Genomic DNA, 21,677 nt, shown 5'->3' on the forward strand with positions numbered 1-21,677 from the left:
CTACCCAAACAGGCACAGGAGCTGTCCTTCTGCTTCCCGCCTGTGCCACCCAATATTCCCGCCCCGCTGGCGAAAGCATGACCTATTCCAGACATAGGCAGGTTATGTTTTCATTGTTCTTTTAGAGATCATACCCGTACCTTCTTAATATCCTTTGATTCTTTGTTCTATGTTCTTGACTTAAAAACAGATCTCTACACGTTGAGAATTCAAAATTGGGTTTTCCAGTTAATCGTCTTGGGCTTTACCTTTATTGACTATTGATATGGCTCTTGATTGTAAAGGGAAAATTTCTTAATATGTTTGTAACACACCGATGCTTCCATATTTACAGCACACAGCACCTTAATCACTTAGATTATCACAAAATACTTGTTTCTTGCTCTGTAGTTATTTTATTTAACTTCCTTAACTTTTCCATCTTGTTAATGGCACATTTCGTTTTAATTATTTTAACAATTTCTCTACTCCAAGTGGAGATCTCTGTAATAAAGGTTTCTCAGGGTTTGTATACCTGATTTTAAAAAGCCATGTATTCCGTGGAAACAGTTCTTAACTAAAAGCACTAAACAATTTGGGACAGCTGAGTTGAGCCCTGACTTTTGTACCTGATTAGCTATTTAACATTTCTCAGCTGCAGTTTTCTTATTTTACAAGTGGATCTCTAAGGTGCCCTGCAGCTCTAAACCCCATCTGAGAACTTCCTTAATATTGAAAAGGGTATATAGGGTCTAGATATTGCATTTCTGTATGGTTGTCTTTCTGTTTACTTGGACATTTGGCTCTATCTGTGGCTATAACAATAGTGTTTCTGTTGAAAGCACTTTGTTAAGGTATGAAGAAAAACTCAAAATACAACTAGTTCTAGGTTTCAACAAAGCTATTCAGTTCCTGAGTTCTTTGGCTGTCATTGAGCAATTTGTGGTTTTTGAAAGAATTTATATAAATTAAGATGGTTTTGGATCATTTTTCCTTAAGACCAGGCAAAATGCAGGTGTTTTGTTATGTTTCTTTGGAGATTTTTGTGAGAAGTGAAACCTACTCCTAGAGTTTGCTTTATTAGTTCTAAACCTTGTTTTCTCCTCCCTCCTCTCTGAAGTTAGTAAAGGCTACAACTGTACAATTGCCATGTAAAGTGAAAATTCTGGATTTTTATCAGCGCTAGATAAACTTATAGGTTAGTGCAACTTAAGGACTGAGAAACAGTAATTCATTCTGAAACTGTTTTGGAGTTGTCGTATAATTTCACTTGGATAATGTATGTTATGGCTGATGATCGTGGACCACTAGAAAGAATGATGAACAAATCATTGAATTATTTATTTCTGTATTTCAAATGAAATGGTTATTAGTTTAAGCAGAGAATTTTGATTTGGTAAGTGAAACATTTAAATTTCATATTTCATTCCTTATTCATATCTGGGTTCAGGAATCAGCCTCTTAAAAGGAACATGATTTTTTAATTTTTGCTCCCTATGTTGGTCATTGATTTCCTGTCCCTAATCACAAAAGTATATAGATTACACCCTTCTTTGATTTTTTGGATTTTGAGTACTTTCTTTAAAATAGTTAAGAGTAAACAAGAAATATTGGAAGTGACTTTGAAGGCCACACATAGGGTTCCCCTACTATTCCTAGTGAGTGCCTTTCCATTAGCAGTGAACAACTATGGCAACCTCCACTGGCCATGAATCAGAATTTTATAGATGAAGCAGTTTCTTACATCCATACAACCGTACGCGCTCCAGGAGTAATTGGGAATCTCAAGGCAGGTTGTGCTGCTCAGAGCCGTGGTGCAGATTGCCAGCAGGTCCCAGGCCAGCTTAATGGAGCTGAGCACGCTTCACTGTCTTAATGTTTATCAGCTTCCTCCTCTAATTTTGGGGTGAGAATGCAAAATCTCATGTTTTATTTTTTGAGGTAGGAATAAATGCAGAGCAGTGGACAATCTTATAACTACTTTCAGCGCTAAACCTGAATCTCCAAATCCTTAGGAAGTCAGTTTTTTGATTAAGATTATCCAACCACCACTTTCCATGAAAAGGTTAAGAACAGCATGTACTTTGGGTGACTTCAAGTGGTCTTGGAATGCAGATTCCAAACTAGAATCAGTGTTGAAGAAGTTTGACCTTTTTCCGTAGGTAGTTTTGGAGTATGTGTCGTCTTGAGAGTTAAGGTTCACAGAAATTACCTTGTTCCTTCATTTTTTCCCCCCATTAGGACTGATCTTTATATCATACTGTTGAGAGCTACTAATTTCCTAAGATCCCCTCATAAATTAATCTGGGCAGGTCTTAACCTTTACGGACTAGAAATTTTAGCACTTCTCAGGCTGGGAGGTCAGGTCAAGTAAAGGGAAGCCCTTCAGTGGCTGCAAGTTCAGCTTCTCCATCTGCCCTCCAATACCTGCCACAAGGAGATGCTGCCTGAAAGCGCACGTGCGCGTACACCTGGTCCTGAGGAGCCGCTTCCAGCCCAGAAACAGCACTTTGCTACTGGGAAACTTTTTGATAAGCTTTGGAAAATGTAGGTGTGCTTCCCACACCCCCTTCTGTAGCAATTGTAATGGTGGTTTTCATGTTATATGCATTTTCAGTCAGTTGAATCAACTGCATGCTTTTAAAGCGAATCCAGAGATGCTGAGTGATTCCCTGCAGTTTCCTTCAGTGAGTAATGGAAGATATTCATCACAGGGGCTGCGCCTTCATCACGGGGGAGATGAAAGGGAACGAGAGGCGGGTTATAATGGTCTAATCCTCATCACTCCTCCCCTCCCCCACCACCATAACAGACACTTTTGCCCCTTTCCCACCGATTTTGTGCAGGCTTAACAATTTTCCCATCAGTCTTTTAAAACTATATATTTTATAAGAGAAAATGCGTTCATCGCCTCAAATACCCCTCCTTAGAGCAATAAATGTTACCAGGTCTTTGTATACCTTTCAGAAATACTTTACGTACTTATGGGTAAATTCTTATGTATCTTTTATATATATATATATATATATATATATATATATATATATATATATATTCTTATATATAGCATGCTATATACAGCATTTTACCTTCTTTTTCCTAAAAATGCATCTTGAAAGACTTTCTTTATCATCAGCACATGAAGAGCCTGCTTACTTTTTTATGGCTGTGTAGCATTCCACTGTATGGCTATACCATAATTTGTTAACCAGTTTCTTATTGGTGGACATTTATGTTGATTCTAATCTTTTGCTAACACAATTCTAAAATAAGCAACCTTAAACATACATTGAAACAAATATTGTTCTGCAAGATAACTTTTATATGTGGTCAAATGACATATACAGTTGTAATTTTGACCAGGTGGCCAGTGGTTTCTTCCTTGGTAGTAAGCAGGTAAATGAAAGACTGGATTGCAATACTGACTTAAGGTTCTGGCAATTCCACATCCAGAATCTGATCTGTTGCTTGACTCTAGGATGCTCTAATCCCTACTCTTTCCCAAAAAACCCCTCTGACAAGTCAGTGAAGGTCCCTCTGCCCCCATTTTTCATCTGTTTAATCTTGGACTAGAGGCAACTGGTTGGGAGGATGGGGTGAGGTTGTCCATCAGCCAGGATCCCCACCTGGCGTCCTGCCTGTCAGTTGTCTACTCTTTATGGATATGAGGTCCTTTTTACTTATAAGAAAGACTCATACATTCTTTTAGGAATTGCTTAATTCGTTGACCTTTTATTATGTTTATAGTTCAGCCGTAATTTTTACAGCTATGTATATAGTGTTTGCTTTTTTCTAGACCCATTACCTGTTAGGGAGAAGTATGTAGAATTTTGATACCTGAATAAAGTTTTTTGGGACACCTGCTATGACATGAGTATTTTCAGGAAATACTAAACTATTGTACCAAAATACTTCTAAAAAGTGACTTTGAAACTCTAGGGGTGGGAGTTCCCTGGCAATCCAGTGGTTAGGACCCTGTACTTTTACTGCCGAGGACCCAGGTTCAATCCCTGGTCAGGGAACTAAGATCCCACAAGCCACGCAGCGCCACCAAAGGGGTAAAAAAAAAAACAAAACTGTAGGGGCATATCATTTCCATTAGTTACTCTAATCCTTATTCCAATTATATCTTAAGTCATCTTATTTTTAAAAATTAAGAAATGCGTGCATAAGTTAAAAATTAAAAGAACCAGATTGGGAGAGAGAGAAGGCAGTGAAGGTAAGTCTTTCTAACTTCTCTGTTTTCCTGACACCTAGTTCCAACCTCCAGCAGGCCACCACTGTTCCCTATTGATCTTTGCAGAGATTTCTAGGCATTTCAAAAATTTTCCTTGTTCATAAAATGATGGCACAATGTAAAACTAGTCTGTACCTTCTTTTTTCATGTAATGTTACATTTTGGAGGCTAGTCCTTATCAATTCATGTAAACCTGACTCATTCTTTTAAATATGGGTGTATCATATCTTTTAAATATGGATGTACCATAATTAATTTTAAATTAATTAATTTAAAAATCCCCTATTTATGTACATTTAGGTGGTTTTCAATATTTTGTTTTTACAAAATATGCTGTAGTGAATATCTTTACACATTCATCATCACTGTTATATACATACAGATATGGGACAGATAGTCATCCTATTTTTATGTAAGTACAATTGTTGAAGAGCTCTCATTTTATTTTTATAGATTTTCTTATATAAAATATGTAACTTAAAGGCGATTAAATCATGGATAATATTACAGAGTGGAAACCTTCCATTCAGTCATTTTCTATTTTTGATTCCTTAGAAGATACCTTAAAAAACGAATAGAATGGATTTATTTCTATGTTTTTATGCCCTACCTTGTTTGGGAAAGGATGTGAAGTGGCTTCCAGGAATGAATGCAGTAAAATAGGAAGATAGAATTAACAATGGCTAGAGGAAGGAAAAAGGATAGAGTAAAAGGTAAGATGTTGGGAGGTGAGTTAATAAGTGCAGATATGTAAGCCATAGGATTTAAATTATGTTTCATAATTTGGCTCTTAGTTTCTGCTAGCCAAAGGAAAAAGGGAAGTTTCATTGCTTATATAATTCATGTTGTTTGTTAGGGAAAAATCAAGCCAGTTATTTGGGGAAATTATGGCTTTTCCCACATATAGTACTGAAAAAAGACTTTCATGTGGTCTTCAGAGAGTGGGGTTGAATGATGGAGTGGAAGGGGCTACAGCAACGTTTTTATCATGAAGCAAGTGGTGGTTTTGTAAAGCTGTTCCATAGAAGAGCCTCCAACCTAAGAAGAGGCCCTTACTCTAGAACTGCAGTTCATAGAAAACTATTTTACAAGCAGCTTAAGAAACGTTATACATGCTTAGCTTTCTGATGACTCAGCTTGATTCAGCCCAGAATATCTAGCAGTGATGGGTGAACTGTATAGTATAGGGCTTTGGGTGGACAATTCCAGGCTAGACAAAAGACAGTTTCAAGTTAAGATCTCTAACAATGTCAAGTTTGCTGTAATATTAATTCAAAGCTAGTCCATATATTTTTTCTTTTCTTTTTTTTTTTTCAGCCCATGTATTTTAAAAATTAGTCAGCAGTTGATGGAGTTGGTACCCAGAGGCATTGGGAATGGAATACAGATAGGTGTCTCCTAGGATCCAGTATTAGGAGACTCTGCAAAGAAATCAGTGGGAGAATTTTTTGTATCAATTTTGTATGAGTTAATTATTTTTGTATTCATTGAATATCAGTATAGAAAGTCATTACCATTTTGTATGTACTTACTCATTTTCATGCAAATTATAACTTGGGGTAAGAGGTGAGGCACAAACATTGCTTCCAGGAATCATTTATCCTGCTTATGCTGTTACATGGAATAAGGGCCAGTGAGCCCAGGAACAACAAAATCTTTGAGCAGTGCTCATTTCCCCAAAGCTCCTGATTGTTATAGGTGTGCAAAGGAGCCCAAATGACCCTTAGTTTTTATTCTAGTTCATCTGGATCTCATGGAGGGCTGCTTTAAATAAGCCACTGAGGCCTGAATAGACTCAAAGCAGAGTCTCATGTCACTGTCCAGACACAAACTTAACTTGTTTTCACTGGGGTATGAGGAAAGGTTAATCCTCATGCACTCCTGAAGCTCCATTGGCAATGGAACCTGAAACTCTGGGGTACATATGCCCTAGGAGAATCTCTCTCTCTCAAAAAAAAAAAAAAAAAAAGAAAGAAAAAGGCTCAACGTGATGTGTCTGGAGAGGGCCCCAATCCAGTAAGTGCCCCATCTCCTTGGGAGAAAGGGACTTTGAATGCCTTTCCCCAGAGATCAGCACCAACCAAGAATCTAACCTGTCCAAGAATTGTCACCCTATATCAACCTGGAGGGGAGCCAAGGAGTTTACATTGCCAGGGCCAAGATCTTACATTTCTTTGTGGGAATAAATAAATGATCAGTTCTCAAATATAATAGACTGTAGCCAAGATAATTTCGCTTGAAAAAATTTCAAAGTGATATCAATCGCTGACCATAGAAAAATACTGTAGCATAGGCCTGATGTGATTGACAGTGCATCCCTGGGAATCTACCAGAGAAAATTGGTTTCAAAATGTATATCTAGTTACTTAAAAATCATCAGTGTGTTACAAGGTATAGAGTTCAATTAAGTAATATCAAATATAAAGAAATTTATATTTGTGCATTTTAAATTATTTTTAGTGCATTTTAATGCACTAAAGCTTCATTTTAAATTTTCCAATTTCATCATGTAATTACTACTAGTGCCTAGTTGAGATAATTATGGTCATAATATAAATACTAATAAAATTCCTAATAAAGCCAGCATAAAAGAGTACATTACAGCCTAGATGTGATAAAGTATTATTATGTATGGTAAAATAGTGTAGATATCCATGTGTTATTACATATTCTTTCATAGATAGTCTCAAGAATTTTCGTTTTAACTTAACCTGATGAAACACTGTTAAGTCAACTTGTTATTCTTAGGTCTGATAGAAGGAAAAAGAGATATGAATAATCAAATTGGTTTCATAGCTTTATAATATAGTAGTTGATTTTGTAGAAGAAACAGTTTTCCTCCTAATTATATTTAATTAGAAGCCCTCATTTTCTGCCATATATTAACCAAAGGCTGGAGACAGCCTTGGTAGGTTTTAGATGCTGGGGAAAGCCAACTTGAGACTAAGGATTTGCTGTAGGTGATTTGCATGAGGATAGTCTAGAATCAAATAAATTTTAAAACTGAACACTTCATTTGGTTAGTATCTCTTTAATGGTCCTGTAGATTAATGATATAAATTCTCCAAAACTGACATTGTTTTCCTATTATAACATCATCAGATCACAAGGTTAAGGTTGTCTTTTGTAAATATTACTGACTTATCCTGAACTTTTAGAACTATGTCATCACAGTTTAAATTTGTGCTAATGTACACAAAAGAAACTATTAGACATTTCTGGATTTATGCTTACCTTGCCAAAAACAGTGTTGTTTTTCAAAAATCTCTAGCCTTGTATTTATAGATCAGAGTTTTCAAACTCAGTTTCTGTGAAAAATCCCTAAATGGTCAAAGGTGTGTGTTTAGCACACAGACTAACTCCTTGGATAGATTTTCCGAACATAAGCTTCTTGCCACCCAAAATATTTTGCTAAAGCCTTTGTTACCTTCTATTTTATTTTAATGTTAAGATTTTGTAGGTACTTAGTAACTATCTGCCGAATGCTTTCATGCCAACAAATAGCAAATAATAGAAAAACACAAATTGCAGCTCATGCTTAAGTGTGTTTTTTTTAATGTACATGGATGTTTAGAGTTGATTTTATATTATATAACTTACTGTGGCAATAGTTTCTACTGGGTAAATTGTCCCAAGCTCATCTGATTACATAAATATTTCGTGGTGTTTCATATAGATAATGGTTTCAAGTTCTTTTGTCCCTTGGATTGAGTTTTTAAATCAAAACTCAATTGAGTTTTTACTGATGAATTAAAAGGTTCGTTGCATCTTGGTGTCTAGGTATGGCCAAAAATTAGGATATTCCCCTGTATAGTTTATTTCCTAATTAAGGCAGAATTGTGTTTTTTTGAAACAGGTAAATTGGGGGAGAAAATATAAAATTATGAAGAAATTATTTGTAGATTTGTTAAATGTTCTGTTCTCTAATCTTGTGTTGAGGTCTGATGAATGCTATAGCTTTAATGCCTATAAAGCAGTAGACTGAAAGTTGGGGTCATCCAAATTCTTACTCAAAATGCTATTCGTGGGCATGGGATCTGTTGTCCTGGATGTTGGTGTTATAAACATGCAGAGTTGCAGAGCTGTCTATGAGTAGAGTTTGCCAGGCTAATATTAACTTTTTTGACAATGAGAAATACGTGAAATTTAGGGTTGGGGTATGGAGAACATCTTAGAATTACTTTTTTTCTAGCTAGAGATTAGGGTTAGAAGGTAGAAGTACAGTGTCAGGGAGGACCATTCCCTTTCATCTGTGTACCTGGCATTTATAACCTGGAAAGAGGTGCCTGTATCATGCTTAAGAGACTGTCTGACGATATGCCAGAAGATAGGGATACCTTTAGCTAATAAGGAGGCTCAGTTCCTTTGGGTTTCTTATCCCTCATTTTCCCTAACTCTGTCCAAAGCCCAGGATGGACTCCAAATTTGTAACCTGTGTTTAGCAGGCAAGAAAAGTCATCCCCGAATAGTTCCGTTTCTCTGGTTTATATTAGTCACAATTTTATACAATCATTAGGGTGCTTATGATCTTTAACCATGCCTGATAATCACTGAGACCCCTCAGTAGAGTGTAGTGTCACTGAGAGCCCTCAGGTGAACTGAAGCAGTGGTCTGGGACAAGTTGCAGGAGAGAGTTCTACAGTTGTGAATTCTCACCAGGTGGCTTTGCTGGCGAGATTGCATGTGTTAACCACTGTGGCTCTTTACAGTGGCTGTCGGGAAGCAGGTTATCAGGAAAAAATGGGACAGATTTTTCTATATTATGTGCTACTAATGAATCCTATTTTAGTGCTTTTTAGTGGGGTTTACCACAAAACAATACATGTAGGGCATTTATTTTTGGCAGCTTTCACAAAAACCGTGGTGATGGTTGCCTGTGAAAATTTCCTTGTGTCAATAGAGAATAGATTCCAGAAACTTCCTGGAAATAATCTTCTCCATGTTTAAAATTGCTTTGATTTAAAATGCAGTTTTGTATAGTTTTAAAATGCAAATTTTAGAATATGGGGCATTGGCTAAAATTTCATGCTAAAAAGTCTTACTTAATGGCTATACATACTGACAACATAAAACTTGCTAAATCTATGTGTGTCAAGCCTGATTTAAGTAAGAGAAATGTGACCCAACTTAAGATATTATGAACAAAAATAAACTATACAGAACTGTTGGATGCTTGGTACTAATATAACTACTTAGAAAACAATGACGTTTGCTATTCTTCATTGGCTTGTTTTACCTTTGTTTAAAAATCATTTAATATTTTTTCTTGATAAATTAGATTTTTCAAAATTGGCATTTAAAGAGTATTAGAGAAACGGTATCCTTTTATATTTTTCCCTTCTCATACATAACCATAGTCATAAACAGTTTTCTTTAATATGTGATCCAGAATATAATTTGCAATTTATACTTTGATTTATTTTCAGCTTTTTGCTTAGATTGTGCCTGATATATTTCATTACTTTTTTTTTAAGAAATGTATCAACATCAAGATATGGTGAATTCTTTTAAAGTTATAAACCTAACCAACACACAAAAAAACCTCTAACAAGCAAATGTAATGTGTACCTTTAAAAGTACAGAGCAATCATTCTGGATCGATAGTTAAATTATTACTTCAACTGAATCAAATTGGACTTAGAATTTTTTTCTTCTAATATTACCTAAAAGAAGGCTCCATTCACCTAATTTTAAATTACACAAATAAATACACAAATGGAAAGTTAAAGTCTTTCCTCTTTAAAGCATATTTTATGCTTTAAAGAGGAAAGACATTAATCCAAAAGAGAAGTCATACAGTCATCTCTTCCCTTACCTCTAGGATCTCTAGGTTGGTCGAACGCTGACTATTACTAGTAGTGTTTCAAGTTTCTTCCATTTACTTTCATTAAAATGGGTAATTTACGTATCTTCAAGTGAAATGGCTGAGCTTTCACACTAATTATTGTTGCTATTGACAACCAAAGCAGCCATGCAAGAAGAAAATGCTGTGGAAGGAAAGAAAAAAAAAACCTTAATATTTCCTCTGCAAAGTTGGAGAGAAAAGGGAACACACAGTATGTAAGAAACAGGTAAGTAAAGATATATCAATTTAAAAACTACCAGACTTGGTTACTAATTTATCAAAAGTTTTAATTTTTTTCAGATATTTTGTCCAACACTCATTTAAATAAAAGGATACTGTCTCTTGGAACCAAAAATTAATATTCTGAAAATGAAAAATTGGATTGGAAGGTACAGTGTCACAAAAGGTCTGAAATATTTTAATTTAGAATTTGAACTATGAAAGAATAGCACAACTTCAATTATTGGTTAATATTTTTGTTACAAAATGTTTTTTAATGACAAAATGGTGACTAAAATATACTATTTTGAACATGTCCTAGATTTTTTTGTTTGTTTCAGAAAAGCACTGAAAGTTGCATATGTGTAAGTCTCCGGGAATGTAACAAGTTGATAAATACCCAAGTCCAGCCTCCTTACAGAGAAAAGATCTGGAATTTCTTTTTTTGGACATTTGTTTTGCAGCTTTCTACGTCTTAAGGCAGAGAATAGCCAGGATAAGGTGCCAGCTCAAAGGTTAGATGAACATATTTTTTGAAATAATTTTGGCTAATCTATGTCTTGAAAGACATACAGTACTTCTAAATAATAACTTTACAAAGTTATTAATAAAACTTAACACTAGTTGTGTTTTTGAGTTGCTTTTGGTGGGGGGGAACTATATTCCTTAGAGATTTGTTTCTTCTGTTTATAATTTTATTTCAGTTATTACATTAAACATTTCCCTTTCAGTTTATAATTCCTTTCTCCTGTTTTATAAATCTAATAAATTGACCTCCATTCTAACTTAAAGGACAGTTTATGTTTTTAATACTTAAAGAAGCAAATAAAAAAAAAGTCCACCAAATGAAATTACTAACACCATCCTATCATTAACCTGAGGGAATTGTATCTCATATTCATTAATTCTCCATGGAAAGAATCAGGTAAGAAATATTTTTATTGTATAAGATATGTAAGATGTTATAATAGCACCTCGTAGTATTCATGCCATTGTTTTGGTGCATAAAGTGTTTCTTGTTTTAAATATTTTTGGAAGTGAACAATGTTACCTAACAAATCACCCTTGTGATACTTTTGTGGAAATTTTTGGTGAAATATGTGAAATTCTATTTAATGGAGTTGGGGCCAAGAAGACAATGTACTTTAAACTGATAGATGGAAGATACTATGACATGTCAGAGAAAATGTTTTTAAGGGGAGATTTTAATAAAATCACTTGGGAACAAAATTGATAGTTCTAGAAATAAAAGTTAAGAAATTTCTCTGTTCAGGGACACTTAAAACACCAAAGCATATGTATCTTATATTTACTATCAGCTGTAGTATTAACTAGCAGAGCTATGGCAGAGGTTAAGGAGGTCATAACAAACAAAGAGTATAATGTGGGCTTTGTCACCAACAGATGTGGGTTCAGGACCTGTTCCTGTGACTCACCAACTGTGACATATTAGATATTTTATTTAAATTTTCTGAGCCACAATTTCCTAATCTTTAAACCTACTTGGCAAGATTGTTGCTGGCCGTAAGGAGAATGCCTCATGCAGAACAGTTCTTGATAAATGTTTGCTATTATTGTTGTATGGTCAACATAAAGAATACAAATGAACTTTGAAACAGTGTTTTATTTTTACTAGGGTCCATGGTGGCATCCATGGTATAGCATGTTTTAAAATACATTTTGTTTACCATGCCCATCGTTTGGGAAAAATCCACTGGAAGTAGTAGAAGATTTCTCAGATTACTCATTTCTAAAATAAAAACTGTCATTGGATGACCGTCTGTGCTTTTGAACCATTCCTTTTCCACTTCTTTAATAGCACCCATTTGCAAATGTCAGAGTGAAGTAGGGTTTTGGTTACCTAACCCAAGGAAAAGGAACTGGAAGGATCGAGAATTGAATCGTAGAATTACATGTAGAGTTACTTAGTCATTTATTTGACACACATTTGAGAGTTTACTAGAGGCAAGGAGCTAAGTTAGGGGCTGGCAGAGATACAGAGATTAGTAAAACATGGACTCTTACTTGGGAGGAGCTGAGTTGGTAAGATGGTTGTCTCTTATTCCTTCCAGGATTCTAAAGTAGGCAAGAGTTAAGGATAAAGAGTTGAGGCTGTTTAGAGGAAGAATGACTTCCTGCTGGAGAGGATCAAGGAAGATTTCACAGCCTCAGTAGTGTTCAGTTGATTCATTCATTCAATAGCTACATACTGAGGGCGATTACCTGTCTGATCCTGTGCCAGCCACTGCAGATACATCAGTAAGATGAAACTACAGGCGTTTATGTCATTCCCTGTCAATGTTGAAGGCCCACAGATGAAGACAATATTGGATGAGAGGTGTGTTTTGAGATAGGATATTGTGAGAGCACGTCTCAGTGGGCAGTATCCCCGCCCAAGAGTGATGGGCTGGTGGCCTAGCTAAATCCCGAGGGATAAGTAAGTCAAGTAAAGGGCACCCTGGCCAGACAGAAAAATGCACTGAAACTTCAGAAGCCAGAGTGAGAGGCATATTCCAGGAAATGTAAGAACCTTCATTTGGCATTGGGGTATGTGTTTGAAGGATATCTGATGAGAGATGCTGTGGGAGAGGTAGGAATGGGCTGACTCATGGAAGGCCTTTGATGTCATCTTAAATAGAGTAGGGTTTATCCCAGAGTTGCAGAGGGAAATTGTACAGATTTTAAGCAGGGAAATTACATAATCAGATTTATGTTTCATAAGTTATAAGCTGGTGCCAGTGGGTCAGATCTAGCATACAGGTGAATTTGATTTTGCTCACGGAGAGTTCTAACATTTTTCGAAATAGTCGCCAGTGTTTCCGAGGAAAAATGGGTATCAGGTTTTGTTGATAAATCAGTAGCTCTGCATTGCTGCAAGGAATTGGTGAGCTGGAGAACACGGGAGAAAGTGCAGATGAAGACTTCAGTGTTGGATGTGATATGTGTGAAGTGCTTATGAGACTTTGAAGTGGAGAGATGTGATACGTGGTTGGATTCCAGGGCCTGGAGCTCAGGGGCGAGATGTGAGAGGGGCACAGGCTGTGATTTGATGATCTCTCCACCCCTGTCCTACCCAAACTTTCCTTCCCCTCCGTCACCTTCAGTCAACATTAATGATCCTCACAACTACCTCCATAGAGGATCCATGTTACACAGTATCAGAAGAATGTGGGAGAGGTAAAATACTATATTGCCTGTCGGCTGAAATGTTTTCTGAGAGTTTTCAATTCTTGAAAAACTTTCTTTCCAGTTTACCGTTTTGGCCTCCAGACGAAAGAAATGAGTAATTCAGCATTTGTTTATATCAAAGGCTGAAAAACATCACACTCTACAAACATTCTATCTTTTTTCCCCTTTTGGTTGGCTTTTTCTGTTTCCAATCACTATCACTCCTAAAAGCAAATATTCAACTAAAAGTAAATCACTGTTAGGAATGAATGACTGTACTTATGTTTGAAGTTTATATTCTTTCTTAGCTGAACATACTGAGAATCAGCCCTGCCTCCAGGCCTGGCTCAGATGCCACCTCCTCCTTTCTTTCTTCCTGATTTTAGCGGCAGGAAGTCTCTTCTTTCTCTACATTTAGTTATTAACACTGGCACGGAGCCTATCTCATCCTGCCCTACGTTGTGGTTACTTGTGGATCTATATCATTTGTTCTGCTAGGCTGTTAGTTCCAGGAAGCTGGGGACTGTGTCTTATACATCTTTAGCTTCTGCAGTGCTTAGTCTAGCTCAGTGAGTACTTTGAAGGTATAAGGACCAGGCACTTCTATATAAAAGGCCTGAAAAGTGTGAACGTGATGTAATCTTAATAAGCAGATTGTAGTTTTAGGAAAGACTGTTTACTGGGAAAATACATATATTTAATTTGTCTGCCTGTCTTATGACCTTATTACATATTAGAGATCTTAACTCTTGATGAAGGTTCTTAAATCAATTTACATGCTTGAAAACACATAAAGTGTAATCTGATTGTGTCATCTACTGCTTATAATCCATTATTGTTCGCCATTATGGATAGAATACTGGTTCTCTGAGTGCGAGAGTCTTCAGGCTGATGATTGCCTTATTTTAAAAAGGGAGTATTTTTTGCAATGTGGACACAATCCCAGTGGACTGCCCTCGCATTGCCAGACCCTCTGCTGCTTCATGCCCCTCTGGCTTTGCTTATGCTGCTTGGTCTGAATTAGGCCCTTCACCCAGCCACATGGTGAATTCCTACTCATCCTTTAAGATTCAGTTCACATTTCTTCCTGCCGCCTTTCCTGACATTTTTCCTACCCCCTCCTGTCTGCAGAGAAATTCTTCCTTCTATATTCTTTTAACACCTTGTACACCTGTCATGTCTGTCTTTGTCAGGAGACTGTATGAGATTTCAGAGCAGGTACTGTGTATTCAAAGAGCTGAAAGCCTAGTGGGGGAGCAGGATAAGAAGAATGATTGTGGTAATAAAGCATGATATATGTGTATATGTAAATATATGTGTATAAAATTTATGGCAGAGGTATGCACAGAGGTTTAGGAAAGCGCTGAGGAGGGCTCCAAACTCAGAAGGAGGAGCTAAAGCAAATCTTGGAGGGGCTAAAGCAAATACTGTTTAAGCTGGGTATTGAAGCCTGTCTAGATGTTAGTCCAGCAGACAAGGGGAAGAATGACATTCCATGTAAAAGCATGCAAGTATTAGAGTATGTTACTTCCTGGGAACTGCCATCAGTTGGTCTGTTTGTGGATATGATTGGAGAGGAGGCTGGTGGGACAGGCAGGAGTCAAATTATGAAAGGTGGGGTTGAATGCCATACTGAGAGTTTGAACCGGTATGATAAGTATGATGATAAGTAAACATAGTGAGGAGTCAGTGAGTATAAGGGGGAGAGTGGCATGGTGAAACCCCCAGTTCTTAATACAGTTTCTTAGACACTGTAGCTATTCCTCTTTGTCATTCTTATAATTCTCATTATAGATAACATTTTATTGAGCTCTTACTATGAGATGGGTACTGTTCTAAGTACTTTATTTGGATTTTCTCATTTAATCATCCCAATAAACATATGGGTAAATTCTATATGCACCATGTTGCTTTTCTATTTTGTAAGTAAAAAATGGCAGTGCTGACAACTTCCTCTGGTTCAACCTATGATCTTCATTTTAGATCAGAGAGAAGTTGGGTAATCTGCATGGGTCATTCATTTCCCAAGTGGTAGAGCTGGGACCCAGCAGTCTAACTCCAGCATGTGTGCCTTACCCTCTTCTCTAGAGTGCACTAAGTGAACAACAGCTCACATGTTAAGAAATATTTGTCAAAGTATACATATTATCTACTCATGTTTATAAATTTTTTCCCATTTTTGTGTTTGAAAATTTCAAATCCACAGAGGAATTGAAAGTATCGCAACAGTTAATAGCCATATACTCTTCATGTACAGTTGTTAACATATTACATATTTGCATGTATGCTAACTCTTCTCTCTCTCTCTCTCTCTCTCTCTCTCTCTCTCTCTCTATATATATATACACACACATATACACACACACACATATACACATATTAGTGTGCCATTGGAAAGTAACTTACAGACATAATGGCTCTTTGTACCTACATACTTCAGCATGCATACCATTATCACACTTAAGAAATTTACCATAGGTACAATAATGTTATGTAACAAGCAGTCCATAATTAGATTTGCCAAATTATCTCCAGATGATTTTTATGGTTTTTTCTGATCCAGGTCCAATCAAGGATTGTATATTTCACTTAGTTGACATTCCTCTTTGGTCTTCTTTAATTTAGAACAGTTTTAGAAGAGTTCTAGATCTACTTTTTTTTTTCCTTCTTAACAATAACATTTTTCAAGAGTCCAGGTCAACTGCTTGGTAGAATATTGCACAATCTAAATTTGTCTAAGGTTTCCTCATTATTAGATACTCGTTAAACCTTTTTTGCAAGAATATTACTAGGTGATCATATATTATAACATTCACATTGCACATAATGCCAGTTTGTTCTATTACTGGTGGTGCTAAGTTTGATCACTAGATTAAGGTTCTGACTACCAGATTTTTCCACTGAAAGGCACCTTCTTCTCTTTGTAATTAGTAAGTAATTTATGGGGTGATACATTGAAACTGCTTGAATATCCTGTTCCCCAACAAACTTTTGGATAATTTTTACTCAAATTATTTAATGGTGGTTATAAAGTTGTTTTTTTCAGGTTCTGTCGTTCCTTCTGCGTGTTCACTGGCATTCTGTAAAGAGGAGCTCTGTTCTCTTCTTTTTTAGAATCACTTTGGACCCGTGGATTCTTTTATTATTCAATTGTTATCAATTACTATTTGTATTCTTCTTGGTGCTCAAATTATCCCAAATTTGCCCAATGGGAACACCTCCAAGTAGCTCCTGTGTCCTTTTCACTTGTTTCCATCATTCTTTCAATATGTCCTTGCTTTTTGTCACAGCAAAATATTTCAGCCTCTCTGCCCCAGCTCTGATTCCTTTTATTGTGGGACGGTATTTAAAAACAAAGATCTGGAGACTTCCCTAGTGGTCCAGTGGTTGAGACTTCGCCTTCCAGTGCGGGGGTCTGGGCTCGATCCCTGGTTCGGGGAGCTGGGATCCCACATGCCTTGCGGCCAAAAAACCAAAACATAAAGAACAGAGCCAATATTGTAACAAATTCAAAGAAGACTTTAAAAATGGTCCACATCAAAAAAAAAAATCTTGAAAAAAAAAGAAACAAAGATCTGGGTGTTATGTCTGCTCATTGCTACTGTTACCTTACTTAAAAAAACAAAAACAAGAATCTACTTCACACTCCCTGATAAGTAATAACACTTTCTGATGTGTTCTTAAAGTCTCATTTGGCATTAATCTAAATTCCACTCTTCTACCACAATGAAAACAGAAAGAAAAGTTAAAATTTCAAGTAAACCAAAAATGACAATATTTTTCAGAAGATTTCTTAAGTGGAAATGGATATTGCTTAATTATGGTAAATAAAAGTTAGCTTGAGATTCAAAGATGCAGATGCAGGCACTTATTTTCTTTGGTCTACTTAAGGAATTAAAAGTTAAATAGAGATTAAATAGGTACTTGAGAAATTTGAATTGGATTTTCCCAAAGACAAAAATAAAATAAGGTAGCCAGACAGCTCTTGGGAGATAACATTATATAGAGCAGAAATCCTTATTTATTTTAACTTCATACTCTAAATTATTAATCAATTGGTTGACTTAATATTTGACTGTAGTTTATGATTAGTTTAAATTCTTAATAAAAATAATGTTACTTAAAATATGAGAACAAAAAAAATTATAGTTGTAGTAATACATCAGAAGAGATAACAATTCTATACTTTATTAATGATTCAAAATCTGGGTTCTGCACAAAACATGCAGTAGAGCAAAGAGATTATTTTATGTTGAAACATTCTGGCAGGGTTACTTTAATTTTCTTAACTTACAGATTGTATTCTTAACTGCGCCTTTTCCTTCCTAGAAATGTAACCTAAATACCTTTATGCCTTTAATTACCTTTGATATTCTCTATCCCTCTCATCCTTTCCTGTTTAATATTACTATAATCTCACTCTCTTCCAAATCCACTCAAAAAGCTAGGTTTCTGGCCTTTTTCTGACTACCAGAAGTATTAGCAGATTCTCCATGGAACTGGGATAAGAAATTTTTACTGAAATCCGGCAAGTCACTTAACTTTCTGTGCTTTTGCTTGTCTGCTGGTAAAATGAGGATAATGTCTTTCTCTCTCCTGCCTTATATGGATACTGTGAGGGTAAATTTAATCAGTCATATAAAGTGGTTTTGCATTCTGTATTCATGAGATCGTTTAACAGATAGTATTTTATAGTGGTAACAATCAGAGGCCCTTTTATTTCAGTTTTTACTACAGAGGGAATTTAGATTTGAAAATAGGATATTCAACACTAGAATACGGGATATTAGGAAGGCTGGAGGGTTGTTTTCCTCTGGAGATCTTGGAATCTGTAGGATTCTTCCCTTTGGATTTGTTATACCTATGATATAGGGAAGCTCGAGGTACCTTTCCAGTGGAGCCCTATAAAAATTCTGCCTCCATTCCTTCCAGGTCCCGTTAATATAGCAATATAGCAATGACTTGTTTAATGCCTCTTTCAGCTACTCTTTCTCTCCCAAGGCCAACTTGCATACTTTATGTCACCTGTTTCTAAATTACAGACTCTGGAGGACAGGGTTCTTTTTTCTGCTTTTAGTGTTCCATGTCTGAATAGCAACATGATGGAGATTGCAAAAATTACAAATGATTCTTAGGATTCGAAAGACAATCTTATTTACATTAAGAAAATCATTTTCGGGCTTCCCTGGTGGCGCAGTGGTTAAGAATCCACCTGCCAATGCAGGGGACACGGGCTCGAGCCCTGGTCTGGGAAGATCCCACATGCCGTGGAGCAACTAAGCCCGTGCACCACAACTACTGAGCCTGCGCTCTAGAGCCCACAAGCCACAACTACTGAGCCCGCGTGCCACAACTACTGAAGCCTGCTCACCTAGAACCCGTGCTCTGCAACAAGAGAAGCCACCGCAATGAGAAGCCCATGCACCGTAACGAAGAGTAGCCTCTGCTCACCACAGCTAGAGAAAGCCCACAAGCCCAACGCAACCAAAAATAAAAATAAATTAAAAAAAAAAAAGAAAAAAAAATCATTTTCAAGTTACAACAACACCTGAGGTTGAGTTGGCTTTTCCCTTGTCACTTTCCAGAGCCACCACCTGCTTGGGCAACTCAACATGTCTTTATTTTTTTTTTTACAAATGTTGGCACTTGACTCCCAAGTGTGATTAGATTACATAAAAAATATTATATAGAACTGATGTGGGAGTTTAATTTTCCCCCAACTTATTTGATAACATTGTCCAACTCAGTGTCAGAAAACATTGTCCAACTCTCAGAACCCCAGTTACATCAGTTAGGATGAATTTTTAAGAGTAAAATCTCTTAGATTGCAGTCAAACAGAAGAGGCTTGGAACATGTGACATTAAAGAGCTATGTTTGCTTTGCCAGTTGAGACATGTTTCTTTTTCTAGTTAAAGTAATGACTTAGGGGTTATTTTAAGGGCACTTTGGAGATCGTGTTGCAGGAATGTTAGAGAGTGAATTTTGAGTGTGATTTGCCCATTTGACCTTAATTCCAGCATCTGATTTTTGGGGAAAAAGAATCTGTCATTAATGGACTACCTGTGATCCTCACCTGAACTTTATTTCTTGAGCTGCTAAACCATATGTGGGTGCTAGTGGCCACTGGACCAAATGTGGCCCAGACTTCTTGTCACTGATCCACGTGAAGGTCAGAGAAACAATGCTGACTTTTGTGATTAAACTATAGCGACAACAGACACATTCTTTCCTACAAATCAGTGTCTCATCTATTTTTGATGTTTTGAGAAGATCATTCTAAAATAGACTACTAAAGATAGTCCACTTATTTCTTTCCTGACCTGCTATTCACAGCAGGTTGTGAAGGTTGGTGTGTGCTGGCCACTGAGAACTCACATTACAGTGAAGTGGGTTGTCAAAAGGTGGGTCTGTTTACACAGAAGTTGGGAATCATTTTCCTCTAGTCTCGAGGTGGCTAAGTATTTTCTAATCTAATTTTTAGATGTAGAAATGAAATTCTTTAGATACTTCTAACATATATGATATTATAGGTATAAGATAACTTTGACAAATTGTATTTCTTTACTAAGATTTAATCATAACATTTCTGTCCTAAGTGTGTATCCAAAGAAAGCATTTGTTGGCTTGATGGTAAACACAGATTAAGTTCAGATTCCTCAGCCTTGTGCTCAAGGATAGTTAGGAATTGTAATTGTAACTGTATTGAATTGTAATTGTAACTGTATTGTAATTGTGTTCGGCTGCAAGTAACACTGACACAAAGACCAGTGTCCTAAATTACTTGGATGGCCTTTTAGGGTTAATATTATGACTTCCAGCTTTGCCTCTTTTCCATTCTCAAGATTCACCTCATGATCACAAAGTAGCGCTGTAGTTTAGCCATGACTTCCATATTCCAGGCGAGAAGACAGAGGAGCCACCTGTCAGCCACCTTTTGTTTTTTTTTAACATCTTTATTGGAGTATAATTGCTTTACAATGGTGTGTTAGTTTCTGCTTTATAACATAGTGAATCAGCTATACATTTACATATATCCCCGTATCTCCTCCCTCTTGCGTCTCTCTCCCACCCTCCCTATCCCACCCCTCTAAGTGGTCACAAAGCGCCAAGCTGATCTCCCTGTGCTATGCAGCTGCTTCCCACTTGCTATCTATTTTACATTTGGTAGTGTATATAAGTCCATGCCACTCTCTCACTTTGTCCCAGCTTACCCTTCCTCCTCCCCATGTCCTCAAGTCCATTCTCTATGTCTGCGTCTTTATTCCTGTCCTGCACCTAGGTTCTCCATAACCAATTTTTTTTTTTTAGATTCCGTATATATGTGTTAGCATATGGTATTTGTTTTTCTCTTTCTGACTTACTTCACTCTGTATGACAGACTCACCTTTTTAAGTAGCTTTTAAGTTCCAAAAGCCCCACCCAATAACTTCTGATTACATATAATTGACCAGAATTTAGTCGCTTGGCTACCCAAATATGTCAGGGAGGATAGGGAATGTAATTTTCCACTGCTGACTCATTATCCACTCCAAAAAAAAAAAAAAAAGCCATTCTGTTTTAAAGAAGAAGCGAAAAATAGATACTAGTAAGCACCCAGCAGTTTCTGCCACCAGTACCTTTTATGACCTGCCTTAGCCTGTCTTTTGCTCCCATCCGCTGTTCTAAGCACTTTGTACTGTAGCTCCACCAGAGCCATGGTGCTCCCTGAGAACTCCCTTCGTTGTCCTTCCCCCATCCTTTGCTCATAGTTTGAAAGGCTTTGTCTCCCATCCCAACTATCTCTGCCTCTTACCTCTAAGGCGTTGCTCAGATCACATTTCCTGTAGGAGGCCTTTCCAAGACCCCAGTCACAGTTATGATCTGCCCCTCCCCCCTTCTTTTATCTCATCTCTCTATCATAGCCCTTGTTAACTTTCAGCCAGTGTATTAAAGTTTCACAGTTAATTTTCAAATCCTCTGTGATTCCTTCATCACCCTTACTTGCCTAGCAGAAAAACTGCATCTATTAAATATTCAGTTCATGTTTATTGGACTGAACATCACATTGCAGACCTAATGCCAGCAAGATAATAGGAGATAGTCTTTTGTGCAGCCGTTTTCAAAGGCTGTTCTTTTTGTAAGAGAAAAAAAATTGGTTACATCAGCATTGTGAGTATCCTGTTCCATTTAATACCTGTTGGCTAATATATAGGTCATTGGTTACTTCAGTGGATAGTCTGTTGGGTAGA

The 21,677-nt window shown here is 36.7% G+C and overlaps 1 protein-coding gene across 7 annotated transcripts in view; it reads left to right on the forward strand.

Annotated features, from left to right (window-relative positions):
* The window catches only part of NPNT (nephronectin), a 72,613-nt gene that overhangs the window by 6,667 nt on the left and 44,269 nt on the right, over window positions 1-21,677 (forward strand). For 3 of the 7 annotated variants that reach the window (XM_082389073.1, XM_082389070.1, XM_082389072.1), the window contains exon 3: window positions 10,745-10,795. The exons of the other annotated variants lie outside the window; for them this stretch is intronic. In XM_082389073.1, coding sequence (XP_082245199.1) covers window positions 10,745-10,795 — 51 coding nt within the window. The remainder of the gene's footprint in view (window positions 1-10,744; window positions 10,796-21,677) is intronic. 7 annotated transcript variants of the gene reach the window in all.

This window comes from Balaenoptera borealis (genome assembly GCF_965194805.1).
Source record: "Balaenoptera borealis genome assembly, chromosome: 4".
Classification (NCBI taxonomy): Eukaryota; Metazoa; Chordata; class Mammalia; order Artiodactyla; family Balaenopteridae; genus Balaenoptera; species Balaenoptera borealis.